A 16469-nucleotide genomic window follows, 5' to 3' on the forward strand; every position below is an offset into this window, starting at 1 on the left:
ACCTCCCCAGTGTAAGAGGGACTCAAACTGATGTTAATTTAAAAAAAAAAAAAAAAGTGAAACCAAAGAAGAATCAAAGCCAAGAGTGATTAAAATCAATCTGAAATTGATATGAAAGCTACATGGAAGGGCAGAGATGCAGACCCTGCAGCAACACCAGTAGGAAAGAAGGAACTGGAGAACCACTGCGGCCATTGTGATTTTTGCTGTGAGGGGAAAGAGGACAAAGCAGGGTGTAGACAGAGCCCTGCTGCACTCTCATTCATACATATGGGGCACGTATGTACAGGGGAAAGAAATGGGAGGGGGGAAACTGCCACACAGTACAGTAGAGAAATGAGGAGGCTCCCTTAGCTTCTGGCAACAGCATCTTAGTAGTGAATTAATTTTACCTGAGCAAGTCCCACATGCTGTGTATGGCTGGCTGGCTGAGAAGGGGCTGCAGCACCTCTGAAGTCAAACGTTCCAGTTCCTCTAAGCAGTCAATTGGATTGACTGATGGCTGCAGAACACAAGGAGAAAGACAGGAAAAGATGGAGAATTAAGGCATTCCAGTGAGGGCAAAAAGACAAGTTGATTTAATCGCTTTCTCTGTGTTTATTATCTTTTTGCCAGACCACATCATCTACAGAGTAGTACTGCTCTAGGTTAGAGCTGGCCTCACTGTTGGTAGTGTGGAAGGTGAGAGCTGGTAACTCAAGGTTTTCTCACACTCAAGTATTAAAATACATTGCCAAAACTTCCTAACTGGCTGGAAGGTATGGGATCCTTGAGATCAAGATTCTCTAAATAAAAACTTGCCCTAAGTGGCTAATACATGCTGATCTTTCTATTTAACTTGAAGATGACACAAAGGTGATCAGAACTACACCTTGAGAAAGCAGAGTGGCACCATGAGGCTCTCCAAAACAAAAATTCTTAAAAGAAAAATACCAGCTGTATAAAGTGTGATTGACAGCAAAGCATGACTGTGGACGAACACAGCACAGAGGAGGATCTGGGGCTTTTAGAGAACCATCTGAATTCTTCCAACTCTAGTAAGCAGTATTCCAGCTTGAAGGAACATGTTGGCAATTTTTCATATTTTTTCCCTTCATTAGAATGCTACTTTAGGACACAGAAATACTCATTTCCATGACATAAAGTTTCCCCCAGGTGAAATCCCCCTCCAGAAAGCAGTAAAATCTACATGAAAATGTTAAATTTAGTTTTTAGTAGTCTAACAAAAATATTTAAAAAGGTCCTACTATACACTAGTTACAAGTTGATTTTTGGTTTTTGCACTCGTCCATTTAAATTTGCTACATACGATTTTACTTTTTTAAAATCAGATTAGCTAACAACAGGTAAACAATTGAACTTCTTTTTAAGTGGCATTAAAAAAAATATTATTTCATAGCTCAAAGACTTAAAATTATTTTGCCAACCACTCTTCTGGAATACCTATAAAGGTTAAAAAGTAATATTAACCTCTTGGTTATCCTGATTCTCTGATGCTCAGGACCTAACGACAGCATGTGAAGGGTACTACCCACCTGTGGGGCACTGAAGACATCTTTAAAAGATGTTATCGTTCTCCACCCCAGTCATAACTAACAAACTCAGTTGTTTTGGGCAAGTTTCAGAGGAGTTGCAGAAGCAGGAATAACTACAGCCATTAAATTACTCCTGCACCTTGAAGACAGCTCTTCCAGGTCAGAACTCGGGCACATCAGTTGGGCAGTAAAGAGGAAAATTGCATTTATCTTTAGAACATGAATCTTTAAGGTAGCTAAAGTATAAGACATTATTCTTCAACAGCATCACTTTAAAAGATGGTCACATACTACAACTGTAATTGGGTTTCAGAACTTGACCTTAAATGTCAGTGAGGCAGCAAGTAAGTTTATCTTTATTGTTTCCTATCCAAGGTTCATATGGCATGAACCATGTGAAATCTTCCAAACAGATTGTTGCAGCGTAGCTGTCCACATGTAAGCTCCCATACCACAGCAACTGCAAAAATGTGCAACTTGATTTAGCCCACGAGGAGAAAGGGCTGCCAAACTAAATTAGGTCACATTTGATTCATGCTTCAAGTCCCTGCGGTAAATCAGAACAATCGTAGCACTACCACATACCTTGAAGACTCTGCAGCCCACAGGAAGAACAGACAAGAAAGGAAGACAGTGATATTTGGCACTGCTAATGTGAAGGATCAGCAGACTTATGATCTATGATGCTAAATGCCACACAGCCCAGATGTGAGCTGTGGTAAACAAAATCTAGTCCTCAGCTAGATGCCTCAACATCTGTCTTTCTCAGCATTGCCTCTAAGTTCAGGTTTTCAGAGGTAATACACCGGCTGACGCTGGTAAGATGAAAAGGCAACCTGTATTTTCAGGCCTTACCTGTTGGCTGCAAGCACTGTAATAAACTCCCAAGTAGATCACGTAAGCTGTGGCCAGAGGCTGGAGAGTTAGCCAAGTTTCTGCCTGGGATATTTCCTGGAGGAATTTTTTCAGACTGGTCTCAAGGAAGGGCTGTAAGCCTGACACTTGATTCCACGCTACTGGAGGAGGTAGAATCTGTTCAGTATCTTCTGAGCTATTACTGAAACACAATGGAAGAATGACACAGGATAGTGAGTACATCTCAGAAACAACTGTCTCTCTAAAGCATCATTTTCAACAGCAAGGTCTCCAATTGCACAAAATCTGGAAGGCGATACCCAGCAACAGCACCAGGGGGGAAAAAAGCCTTTGCACATTCCTACAAATCAATTTAGGCAGAAAGGACAAATGTAGAATCTGCTCATGAAAGTTGAAGTTTCTTCACCTGCACTACTCTGTCCTTGAACTACGCTCTAGCTTCACCAAACACACTACCTTGGTATCCAGCTTTGTTTAAAGAGTTTCTTGCTTTTCACCACAAAAAGTACCTGTGTCTTCAGCAAATTCTACTGCTTTGATGTCTACCAAACCCAACCACCTTTTAATCTTGACCTACCTCAGTCTCTGCAGAGAGGTTCTTCCCTCCAGACCTCAGGGACATGACTTTCTTCTCCCCAAGGGGAAGGTCAAAGTCGCTTCCTAGCTCCTTTCAGCAGAGCGTTTGGCAACCACTGCCCTTCTGCCCCATAGCTGAACGCAGATTTTTACTCCTGCCTCTTACCATGCTAGCAGGCACACAGATGTCAGACTAGATACTGCTTATGACCTTGTGTCAGAGGGAACGCACCCCACCATGCAGGGGGACGTGGGGCAGTAAACCATCCAAAAGGAAGCAGGGGTGGCAGGAGGGAGAAAGTGATAGCCAGGTCTCCAAACCAGAGAGGGAAAACAGGATGCCAACTACTCAGATACACAGAACTGGTGACAGAGAGGGCCTACCTGCTCAGCTTGGCCTGCAGCTCCGCTGTGTAGGCTGCTGTTTGTGTCACTTGTATCAGCAGAGTAACTACTGCCGTAGCTCTCTGGACAGACAACTCAATCATAGGGCTCTTCCCACAGCAAGTGCTGATCAATTCAGGCAGGGACTGCAGTATCCTCACCAGCACAGGGTAGAGATCCCTATAGTACAAATCACAGAATACATGAGGTTGGGTCTCTGGAGAGCATCTGTAAGTTCAACTCCCTGCTCAAACCACGTCAGCTAGAGCAAGTTTGCCCAGGAACATGTCCAGTTGGACTTCTGACATCTTCAAGGATGGAGAGTCCACAATCTTCCTGTACAACCTGCTCCAGTGTTTGACTGCTTCCCGGTAAAAAAATTTTTCTTGCACTTAAGTGAAATTTCCTGTATTGCCATTTGTGCCCATTGCTTCTTGTACTTTCACTTCATACCACTGGAAGAACCTGGCCCTATCTTCTTTATATCCTTCCATCACATATTTTAACAGTTGCGAAAATGAGATTATGAGAATGATCACTACCACCAAAATAACAAAAATAAACAGACATGGAAAAAAGATGACAAAGAAAGAACACTGTCATTCCAAATTCATCTGAATGGGACCTACCTAAGACTCTGCCTCCAAGCACTGCACTAACTTCTTGGAAAAACTATTATTCTTGTTTGCCTAGTTCTCAAATATTCAGTCGAAGTATCCCCAGTTACAATCATGCAAATTTAAGGAATTTTCTGCTGCTTCTCTTTCCTCAACGTTATTTGCAGTGCTAAAAAATTATATACAGTTTTTTACTTTTTATTAACCAATAAACCTGCCTGGCCTGGAGAAAACAATGCTGTTACAGAGAGAGAATCTCCATTCTGAAACTTAACACTGGTCTCCCTTCTACTCCTCTTCAGCGGAACTCCACAGCCGTCTCAGTGCTTCCAAGTCAGTGCAATAACAGAAAGAGGACTCAATGCTTGAGGTAGGTCAGACTTATCCCAGTGCCAACCTCGAAAGTCAAGCACAAGAACTTGAACTGACCTGAAAGTCAATGCAGTATGCAGTCTGTCTGCATCAGTCTGCCACACTTAGCATGCATGCTGGTGACTGCTGCCTACAGACTGCCCTTAGATCATCAGATTCAATCCTAGGGGTGCTGCAAACTATGCATCTTGATGTTACACAAGCACAGATTATTCATGCTTTCCAGGGGAGAAAGATGCAGCCCTAAAAAGTTAGGGTGATCTCCTACAGCACAGAAGAGAAATACCAAAATAGCAGTACTTAAAACACAGGAGATAAAGAACAACCACAAAAAAGACAATACCTTTAGAAAATGTGAGGTTTACTGTAGGAGGCCAGAGAAAGGGAGGTAAGACTCCCCGAAAGTAAAGACTGAGCCTGGAGATCCCTCTATCTGCCCCTCCGTCCGTTTTCTGTCGTGCCCCCTCCGCCCCCAGCTGTCCAGATCTGGCTGTACCTGTAGAGATCGCAGGCCTGACCGTAGCCAGCAGCCACAGCCCACAGCCGGAAGGCTTCGGTGCTTAGCCTGATGGCTTCTTCCCTCGGCAGGGGCAGATCCAGTGGGTCTTCAGCTATAAATCGGCTTAACCGACTTTTCATTTCAAATGTGTTAAGCTGTAAAACAAACAAACAAAAAAGAAAAGGATGAACAAAAAAAAAGACAAAGGGATAAGAGACATGAGTTGCACGCATCGTTATCTCATTACTCTGACACACCAGAAGAGCTGCAGATTTCAGGAGAGCTCATTCTAAACTCCTCTTGCACTGTTCAAATCTGTCTTTATTTTGGGTAATCTTAAGGAACATACTACAATAAATAATCAATGGCTATTAAGAGAGAAGCATTCCTGGAAGTGATGCCAGGTTTTACCTAATCCGTTCCTAACACAAATCAACTACACCTAAATCATTCCTGACAGAGGTTTGTCTAGCCACACACGCACTTGTTTGGATGCTCTCTGCAGCATTTAACTGATTTGTAAAAAATACATACTATCCTTCTTTTAGTCGTCATAAACAGAACTATTAGTCAGGATTCCCTGTAAAGATATGCTTATGAAAAACATTGTATACTAAAGTACTGAACTGACGCTGATATTCTTTTTGGCAGGTCATACTAAATGGTTTTCAGAGGTCCTACAAGCTAAATCTTTCTATGATTCTGTGTTTACTTTATAAGAAGGGTACTTCCTGTCTATTACTTTTATGAGATTATAGAATTTGATGCCTTGGAAATGTTCTGAGGTTATTTTAGTACTGAATTAAGCATGACATGACTCATTTGCAGTGGTCTAGAAATAATTTTTATCCTCCCCAACAACTGCGTATTTTTGCTTAACCATAAAAAAGAGCTTCTCTTTCCCTCTCCCACACATACAAAAGCTTGCATGTGCTCTGTCTAAACAAGTGAGATAACAATGACTTTTCACAACACAAGGACATATTATAGATAATTTAAAATTCAAATGCTTTGGAGACATCTTGTGGGGGAATCAATGCACAGCAGCAAAGGAGCTGATGAATCAAACTATGAATTTTGACACCCCTCCTACAGAACAGAGAGCAAAGTCAAATTTACTTCCAGTGGAGGAGGATGGAAGAATTTTGTTGTTAGCTAGAATAAATTCCTACATTGATGATTTTGATTTAGTTTTTTATTATCATCTTCCATTCCCATGTTTAAGTGCCTCTAACAAGCCATAACGAGAGTGCAACAGAACCAAAGCCTGAGTGGCAGGAACCTTGTAAGCAACCCTTGCATGCCTCGAAATACCTGGAGTACACAAAGCCTGAAACGGAGTAAAATTCACAGACTTTCTATTATGTTCCTAGCACCACTTACAGTCTTTAAATATCCCACTATCCATTATCAGCACATTATTCTATTTATTTTATAGTACAGACCGGTGTTCTGCTGATGTTAGCCATTTCCCGCATGGCAATTTATTAGATGCTGTTAACAACACTGAACCAAAACCCCCAAGGTGTCCATTGATGGGTGCTGCTCTTGGTAGATGTTACGCATTTATAGCACCAGTGTGATGACCTATATGAGTGAACGCAATTATCTCTGAAGTGGAAAACCTATCCAGTAGGTAAGAGGAACTGGAAATACTGATAAATGACCTCAGAGTTATTAAGACAAATTAATGGCAGGGAAGTTCAACCAGGGTTGTAAAACACAAGGATAGTGATTGAATCTCTGGTTTATGAAGTCCTAAGCTGCCTACCACTGGAACATGGGAGCATACAGAGCACCACACACCAGTGTGTGCTCTAACCATCTGCTGTTGGTCAACTATCACTGAGCTGGGCTGCGTCATTTTGCATAACTGCACTATGTAAAACAAAAAAAAAGTAGAAACAAGCTTAAGACAGCTCTTCTACTGGTACACAGCAGAAAGCATCATTATTATGACACCCCCAACTCCTTCAAAACACACGTATGTGCCTTCTTCATAGTGATTATTTCCGCTTCAGCTCAGAGTCCCTGGAATTAATCTACTATCTTTACTTAGAAAGTAAGTCATAGAGAACTAAGGCCTTTGCAATCAGAAAAGCTTTTCTGAGATTCACTCACCAGCCTGGCTGTTGCATTTCGGCCTCCAGATGCCAACACTCTGATGAACTTCATAGCAGTGGCACAAGCAACTCCATGGAGGCTGGTGAGTAAACACCCTGGTTCAGCCACTTGGGGATCCCACCGAGTAGGGAGAAATTCCCTGACAATGGTCTCAATCAACCGAGGACAGTCAAGCAGCTACAGAGAAATAGCAAGCAGCACAAATAACTAAAGGTATGCAATTATGCAGACATGCAGAAGGCATTCAAAACACACAAGTTTGATCTCCTTGCCATAACTTTACCTGCTTCTTTCTTCCCTTTTTCAAACATTCTTCTATCATCCCCCAGCTCCTGTACAAGGGGAGACTTACCTGGCTGCATGCTTCAGAAGAGTGCCTTGCTATGTGAGTGAGGATGTGCAGTATATCCAGGACTACTGTCGGAACAGGTCGTACCACCTCCAAGATGTACCTCAGCCGGTGCTGGATCTGTGTCTTCAAAAGTCCCTGAAAGTTAAAAAAAAAGAAAAGTAAAAAAATTTCCATTATGCTCTCAACAATTGCCCTCTGAACTGCAGTTGCTGTAAGACAAAAGAAGATTCTATTACATCTTCTGCAGAGAGAGTTTTAAAATTACTAGTGGGAAAACAAAGAGGTAAGTTTCTGCAGATTTGCCAGTATGCTAGCAAACGAGCAAGAGTTAGCTCAAGAGGGCAGAACAACCAAACTTCTGTTCTAAGTCAGACCACTGGTGGGGTTTGGACACTTGTGTCCTCCAGAGTATGAAACTATAACAGGGAATAGGAAAATAACTTTCCCCATAAAAAGACTACTAAAACCTAATGTGGCTGAAAAAGGTTCTCTAGCTCCCCTTGAATCATCTTGGCTAGACACCACCCACAGCTAACAGCACTCTGTCTAATAGTACCTGTCATGTCAGAGAAGCAGAGGACAGACACAAATTCCTATTTTGCAGTAGGAAAAGAGATGCAGAGAGATGATGTGGTTTTTATTTTATGGTTCACAAAGCAGAAGGCCACAATCAGTTTAAGTGACAGGGTTATGCATTCCTAGTTCTGAGAAAGGGCAACTCCCTAACACCAGAGTTCATAGTATTAATACTTTTTAAAAGCTGCAGCCAAGCAAGGTTGAGGTTCTAGGCCTGATCAGGTTCAGCTACTAGTTTAAATACTTCTGTTCCAGCTGTGTGGAGTAATTGGGTTGTAACAGCCAATAAACGGGTGTGAAAGAATTTCACAGCAGCTGGAACAGTGGAGAATTTTATCCCAAATACCTTCTGAGTTCGGGCCACTTGGAACAAGTTAAAGTCCATTATGCTGACCCATGCAGCTGGTTCCAGAATCACAAACCGATTTCACGCCCTCTACCTACAACTCTTTTGTTAAGCTTTTTAAACAGCGTCACCTAGCAGACTTGTATGAAATCATGAAGCCTCTAAACAAGACCAGATGGCCAAGTACAGCAATTCATTTGCCCAGTTAGGCTTTCAACCAAGTGGCATTTGAACACAGGCTCAAGCACGTGGACTAAGTGATGTGATCACAGGTTTTAATGATTCCAGCAGCTCCACCAAGGCTGTTTGAGATAAAGATTGCTATTTTTAGATCTCGTATCAGCAATGCGGGATTAGGTTTGAATATGTGACGAATTCCTTCCAAATGCTGTAACTCTACCTGAGAAATGCAAACATGAACAATGAAACTGGGGAAATGCTAAGTAGCCACCTTACATCAAATACAAAAAGAATTGTACAAATCTAACTAGTTATGACCTATCCAGCTGTAAAGCTCTTGTTTGACTTTACAGAAGTGCATACAGACACTTTAATAGTGGCTGGAAGCTTTTCACTTTTAGCTCAAGCAAGCGAGCTTGATAATCACGATTGTATGCAGTCTTTCAGCAAGTCTTACAAAGCCATGAGTGTGTTTGTTGCCAGTTTCCCTAGAGGAAGTTAGAGCTACTTAATGACACTGAAATCACACAGGTCAAGTCTTAACATTTTCAGAGATCAATAAAACTACCTCTCCCGGTAATATATGACAGAAACATAACATCCCACAGCCAGGGAACAGTTCTAATTCTTCTTCAGAACGTTCTTAATAGCATACACAGGAGAGCAGACACTTCAACAGCACACAGAGCCACTGTGTAGAGCCTATTTTCCTAAAAAGGTTTCAGGTACAGCTCTGTGCTTACCTTTACAACATCGTATCGGGCCACATCTGAATCTGGCTTATTTTCATCCTTTGATTTTTTATCTTGAGACTTCTCTGTTCCATTTAATTCTTCTTCCTCTTCTTCTTCCTCCTCATTGTAAGGGACAAAGGGGAATGCAGCCATCCCTTGGTACCATGAGAAAGTCCAATCAAGATATCTCTACATGGAGAGTAAAAGCACATGAAATAGAATTCTTACAAAGAAATCATCAAAGACAAAGAATTTTCAAGTATGCTTTTGATTATGGAATGCTTTATTGATTCCCACCTAACCCCATGAAAACAGGAACACAGTAAAGTATATTGTAAACTTGCACAAGCAGAATGTAATGCTTTTTTCAGGGAAGTAATTTTAATGTATCACACACACACTTGGGAAATCATGAAAAGCTTTACTGTGAGGTGAATTAAATTCACTACACAGCTAACAGAAATGCAGCTTAACTGGAAAACATTTAAGATAAAACTAAACAAACCACCAAGGCTCTAGAAGTTAAACTGGAATTTGGCATAAAATAAAAGGCAGTCCAATCAAATGCTTGCACTACTGAATTACTGCTTTAAATTTCCATTTCCTGAACTGGCAATCAGAAATAACTACTACATTAATCAGAAAAGAAGTGGCAGACTTCAATTAAACCCTGAACTGTTTTGAAAATTTTCAAATGCCAGTACCAAGGAAGCACAAGTTATTATTGCACATTGGGGGGGAAAGAAAAAAAACGTGCAATATTAACTGAAGTTGGCAAGTGAGCAAATGACAGTCAGAAGAGTCCTGACTTCAGGGATTGAAACTCTGAGTCCATCTGGAATACATTTTGGGACTATAGCCCTCCTTCCACCAGGAGAAGGAAAGGCACAAGAAGAGCATCCAAGTCTTCAAAGGAAACCAAGAGAAAGGTGCTTCCTTCCCATAGCCACTGATGAATGAACAAAACCTTCAGACAGCATGATAATTTATGTGTGCTGGTCTTCTTTGTTTACACTGGGGATAAATCCTGTTTGTCTTACAATCTTGGAGCAAAAGGCCAGACTTCTAGCCCTGTCCCTTCCTCAGAGACCTTTTGAAACTCAGCAGCATGAGACCCTAGGAAGGGCTCTCCTAATGAAAAACCACAGACACAGCAATCTCACTGCGTGTGTCTGTCACTGGCATCAAGAGTCAGCAGTACTCGCTTATACAAGACATCACACCACAAGCTTTGATCTGAGAATCAGGGCACTACAGACAGTTATAAACCAGAGTAATATCAGAAGAAAGAAAAGCACATTAAGAAGCTGATTCGTAGCATTACCTGCCATGGCTGGGCAGAACTCACCTAGCAGAACACCATTAGGTTCGTATCTTAGAAAAGGTGCAAAATATGGAGAAAGCTAGCTAGCCCTTCATTTCTGTTGCCTCCCCACTAGGGATAGCTCTAAAGGGCTGGGAGAGGTTCCAGGGGGCTTCTTGAGATCTACCCACTCTTGTCCATCACCAGCCCCTTTCCAGTTGGACACAGGAGCCACTCCCAAGGAAGGAACTTGAAACACAGCCCAGAGCGTGCTTTGCCTGTAATGGACTACTGTCCAACCAGGAAGACATCTTAATCTTGCTGCTCAGGGCTCTCTAGTATCTGAACACCCAAAAGAAGTTTGAACTCCTAACAGGTGAAAAAGCATCAAGGGTAAAATAGACACATGACAAGGTGAAATTAGGTGTTTATCAGTGTAAGAAAAGCATGTGAGAACAGCAGAAAATGGATGAGAGAAAAGAGAAAACAGCATCATTATGAGTCATATGGGAAAGCAAGGAGAATATTTTATCTGCTCAGAAGCAGGAAAACTACAAAATAAGAAGCCAACAACGTAAGAGGCCATATTAAAAAAACAAAACTATACACATACATTAGTAGTAGCCTGATGTAGATTGTAAAGATGCCCAAAGGCAGAGAACCTCAGCAGCCTGCACTGAAATTAATCATGGCGCAGAGCTAATTCAAACAGGAGAAAAGATGCCTGCATCTCTCAAATGAGATAACACATTCCCTTGTCTGTCCCAAAGCGCAGCCATGGCACGCTATTGACCATTACGCTAACCCATCCAGCATGCCTTTGTTCAAGCTACTTACCATGCCTCCTCATTCCAGTCCCTGTAAACAGCCTAGCACAAAATCAGACCCAGGCACTCAATGATTGTCTCACCTCATCATCAAGTGACACCAGCAGAGCCCGGAGAGCACCAACAGATGCTGCCATGACGTTATCCACTGCATCATCAAGTGAGAAGCGCAGCAAGAAGAGAAACCCAGCATCAAGCAGCAGATGCAGAACGCTGCCCTTCAAGGAGGAAGCAAACTCTCCAGCCCTGGCCTGAAATATATGCCACACAGAGCCAGTGTTACAGCTGTCTCGTCGCAACTGGGTACATCTCATCATTCTGTGTGTTTGCCTCTTCCCATTTCTGCTGTAAAGCAGCTGAACTGTGTGCAGGGTTTTTTTCTTCATCTTATCCTCCTCTCATTCTACAGAAGGCATGCAACTCCAGTTCCTTAAATGCAGGAAACCTTTCCTTCTAAAGTATGGACCCATCTTCTGACTTCACCCTGTTGTGCCCCATTGTTCTCAAAACCACACTATTTCTTCTCTGCCTCCACTACTGTTGGAAGGAAGGTAAGCACTTCCCCTAAAAGTTAGGTGGAAATGGCCACAGAAGTAAATATTCATTTTGCTTTTTGCTATTGGCCCATTGCTTTGTGAGTAGGCTGGTTCATTCTCATCTCCTTCAGAAACAGCACGCCATGCAGCTGGCTCAGACAACAGGAGTGAAAGGGTCATTGCAAAGGATAGGTCTGTCAGAAGAATAACACCAAAAAACCCAACCACTTGTGTCCAAACCAACAACAGAACTGAAGTTGCAGCACTGCTGCTGAACAACCCTCGGAAGCATCTCCCTTCCAAAGAAACCCGAAACTCAATTTGTGATGTTCCAACACTTGACTCTTCTGATGGTAAGAAGATTGTCAGTGAAAAAGAATGCCCTGCTGGTGATTCTTCTCACCTTCATTGAATAGTAGAAAGCAAACAACTAGCATCAGAGAATCTGGGCCCTGATCCACCAGAAACTCAAATTATGGGGAGGAATTCCATGGAAAGCGACTTACCTTTTGAACAATACGACCCAAGACTTGTAAAGCCAGTGTCCTCTGTTGAGTAACTTGGCTGCGAGACAAATGAAAGAGCTCTTGGAGAGAATAACCAGCCCTCTAAATGGGGAAAAAAAAAAAACAAAATACCAAAAACTAAAAAAAAAAAAAAAAAGGCCTTCAGCTATAGGTAAAAACAGGCCCCTTAAAATAAGATTAACAATAAAACAGAGCATAACAGGAGATAAACTGCAATGAAATATCGTTAGCTGTTTTGTGGCAATTGCAAAAGAGATTCCAATTGTTGATGTGACAGGAGAAAACTGTATTTCTTAAGAAAAGGTTGTATGTGCACCTTTTCCCAACACCACAGATCCTTAAAGAAAAAAAAACATTAATGGAGTTTTCTGAAAGTAAAAGCAGTTAATGCATGCAGACCCAACTTCTCTTTAGGAGCTTATTTCAAAAGAAAACCACCCGTCTGCACTTCCCTAAGGTTTCTGTCACTAAAAAGCTTTGACACAAAAAGGAACCTGCCAAATCAAACACAGAAAATGGAAAACGGGTGTGCCCTTTCTACTATATTACACCTACCTCTGCCTCTTCTCCATGGTGATGCAGGCCTAGATGCGTTGGTAAGTCAGCATCTGCAGGAATCAATTCTCCTTTTAAACTGAATCGAGCTTGCATTCCCTACAACAAAAGGGTGGAGGGAGATGATTGTTTCTATTGCCTTCCACTCCATTCATCACTTAAAATACCACTTCTTACATCAACTGCTGGAAGGTGACAATTCAAAAACTCCCCAGGTCGGCCCTCAAATTCTTTTTTTTTAAAAATAAATAAATTCTTCCCCTCTTTCCTTTTTTCTTAGCTTTCAGACCTGTTTCATCCCAGATTACAGTTGATAGACTCTCACTTCCTAGCCCTCTTGAGCACTACATACTGAACTGACCATGTATCATTCCACCCCATGGAAGAAACTCGGGAATCTCTCAGCCTGATAAAATCTTACAGACTAAGTAACCATAGGACTAGTGTTTGAAACCTTCAAAACTGTTACTGCTGAGAACCATGATCCAGGTGCAAACATGAAAAATACCAGTTTCTGCTTTCAAACCTTTTTGGTTTTCTTCTGCCGCAGTGAAGGCAAATCTTTCATCCATTCCAGCTTCTCAAATTCCACATTGTCCATGTGAATCCATTCCTTCTTGGGCTTCACAGGCAGATCATCATCTTTGTGGAGGGGGAGAAAATGGCAGTCTTACCTTCCAAGGCAGGGATGAAGAAAATACTATGCCCTCTTTGCCAAGCTACTTGGCTTAAAGACTGTATCAAATGTGGGATTCATGTAAAATAAAAAGAAAACAATTTTCAAACTGACTGTTGGCTGATGCATAAACATCAAAGGTTTAAAGCTGTTTACTTCCTCTTCTAGCTCTCATGAAAGATTAAAACAGCACTGTAATGAAATTCACAGACAAGGCTAATTTAGGAGAAGATGAACAGAAGTCAGGACACAAATAAGGCAAAGTGATCAGAACCAGAGCAGAAAAATAGTATCATCCCTACATTTGAGAAACCAAACTAGTATTGCCCAAGGAGGGGAGTGTTAGGGGAGCTGTGAAATGATTCAAAAGTATTAATGCAAAGAGGTCCAAGCAAATTACTGGAAGCCAGTATGATTTCAGCCTAGATACAATGCAGAGAGCACAAACACTCCTATTCATGATTTTGTCGCATTCGCGATGCTGCTTTTTCATCCTGTGTCCCCCTCTAAAGGCTTGAGGAGATCAGGCTCTGGGAAGAAAAGATCAAAACAGCTGAAAATGTACACAGCTTGAATGAGAAACAGCTCAGTGGGGAAACTGGACAGTTGAACAAGAATTTCAAAGGTGCCAGTACTAAAGGAAGAAATTACTGATTTAACTTTATAAAAAACTTTGACTAGAAGAATTTGAGAAACAAGACATGTATGCCTGCATCACAAGAGTTGCCCTAGGAAAGAGACAGATCAGCATGTGGATGAATCTCACAAGTGAAGGGACAGGAAAGACAGAACTGGAAATTATCTGAACACTAGAAAAGGTAATACTTTGCTACTAGGATACTATCCCATACCAGCATGGGAAGAGATGAGTTCAGAAGTCTTTGCTATCTCAAAGAGAATTACACGAGGACAGGAACAGGCAGTCTGAGGGCACAAAAAGGAGTAGCATCACTCCTGCCGGAGAAGCCCAGAACTCATTTGCATTGCAGCTATTAATCCTAGTGCTCTGGTCTTCTCTTGCAAGGAACAATTGAGTCCCACCGAGATGCTCTTCTTTCATCAGATCTTTTCCTGCTGATAACTGGCCTGAAATCTAACCTTTTACTTTCCTCCAATTAGCAGACAAACTCTTAGGAAGGGAACTCATCCTTTCTAGGATGAAGCTTCACCCTTATGATCAATGTGGTATTGAGTCAGGCAAGGAACTAAGCACAGAGCTCAGCCAGAAAGCTGTTCCACAGAACTTCAGCCAAAGGCTCAGCACACATTTTAACTGAAGAGAAGGAAAAAGCATCTGAAATGCAAGAAAGTGGAATGTTTGTGGGTGGTAGGTGCAAAACTAGAGGAAATAAAATCACCAGAAAAATGAAATCTATTGACATTTGTAATTCCACAGATTGTTTTCTCCATTAATCACTAAACTGACAGGGCTGAGTTAATCATTCTATTAATAGGATTACACATACCACCACCAGCCCTTAGCAGTACGATCTTGTCAACAAGAAGAGACATATATTCCAAGGCATCAGATTGTTCAGTTACTGAGAAATCCTTTTACAGAAACACAAACTGACAGTGTGAATACAACATCTGCACTGAACTTTTTCAGACTTGGGTAATATAAAGGCTACCACCCAACCTCTTCCCTTTCTGCTTTGCTTTCCCTTTTGTCTCGGTGCAAGAATTTACTTTTCCATTTGATAAGATTACAAGTTGCTGGATAAAGGTTTCACCACCTTGTTTCTAATAAACAGTAGCCTTTTATCTCATCAGAGAAACAGGTTTGACTTTTGATCAATCCCATTGCTTTGTGTCATCGTCCTCTCCCTGGGGAAATTCAGAATGACCATTTCTGCTGGGTTATTCACAATGAGTTTACTTTTGGGCATGAACAGATACAAAATCCCAACAGTACGTGTTAATGTCAAATAAATATTTTACATCTCCTGTTGGCCAAGATGGGCTGCAGGCATAAACTCAGGTGCTGGAAAGGCTTCCCTCTGTTTTATAACTGTGTCCCAGCTCATCCTTTCTTTGTTATTTCAAATATCCTGGGAAAACTCCTCTTCGCCTTTGCTGTGCAGTCTTCCACTGGAAGCAAAAGATGTCAGCACACAAAGCTCTGAGCACTGAGCTATTCCCCACAGCACTACTACAGTCTTGTACTTTACAGGCTGAACAACCCACTTCTATTGCTCCCAGTCGGGTAAAAGAATGTCACTTAACCTGGTGCTACTTGAGCACTCAATTGTTCTGGAACTAAAAATAGTCCTTTTGATTACAATGGATTCATGGAAAAGTAAAACTTGAGGAGAAACACTAAAAGGACTGTTCAGTGAAGTGTTTTCCTCAATAAGAGGCTAGTCAGCTTTCCTTCTGCTCATGTACACACGCATACACTCACAGACTCATCCCTCTCATCAAGAAAATGGTAAACAGTTGTTACCTCTTGCAAACACCAAACTGAAATACAGGAGTGATTCAGAGACCTCTTTAATCAGTCTGCACATTGCACTGGGACACAAAGAATGCATCAGAAGCAAGGATCAAGAGATGGAGGCAGCCAAAACTTGACATGAAACTGGGGGAGAAGCATGCTAACAAGGGAGAGACATATGCTACGAACAAAAGTGTGGGAAAGATGAGAATAGGAGCCTAAAATTATGACAGAGAAAATGAAACGGCTAAAGAAAAAACTGCATCCACACCACAAAGAAAAGAACTGTATTCTCTGGAAATCACCCCGTGGGCTCTGAGATACAAGTCACAGAGCAGGGCCATCAGGAGCAGTATCATAAGACATGCATGCACGCTATGAGCAATTTCCCTGAAGAGAGACTGTCCTCTCCATGCTATGCTGTGAGCAAATCACTA

At 41.7% G+C, this 16469-nt stretch overlaps 1 protein-coding gene across 2 annotated transcripts in view; it reads right to left on the reverse strand.

Annotated features, from left to right (window-relative positions):
- The window catches only part of RPAP1 (RNA polymerase II associated protein 1), a 39879-nt gene that overhangs the window by 9028 nt on the left and 14382 nt on the right, over positions 1-16469 (reverse strand). For both annotated transcript variants that reach the window (XM_040600703.1, XM_040600704.1), the window contains 11 exons: positions 13446-13561; positions 12920-13018; positions 12344-12445; positions 11385-11552; positions 9181-9360; positions 7336-7470; positions 6981-7160; positions 4857-5014; positions 3372-3551; positions 2391-2592; positions 393-502 (listed from right to left, as the gene is read on the reverse strand). In XM_040600703.1, coding sequence (XP_040456637.1) covers positions 393-502; positions 2391-2592; positions 3372-3551; positions 4857-5014; positions 6981-7160; positions 7336-7470; positions 9181-9360; positions 11385-11552; positions 12344-12445; positions 12920-13018; positions 13446-13561 — 1630 coding nt within the window. The remainder of the gene's footprint in view (positions 1-392; positions 503-2390; positions 2593-3371; positions 3552-4856; positions 5015-6980; positions 7161-7335; positions 7471-9180; positions 9361-11384; positions 11553-12343; positions 12446-12919; positions 13019-13445; positions 13562-16469) is intronic.

This window comes from Falco naumanni, chromosome 7, assembly GCF_017639655.2.
Source record: "Falco naumanni isolate bFalNau1 chromosome 7, bFalNau1.pat, whole genome shotgun sequence".
Classification (NCBI taxonomy): domain Eukaryota; kingdom Metazoa; phylum Chordata; class Aves; order Falconiformes; family Falconidae; genus Falco; species Falco naumanni.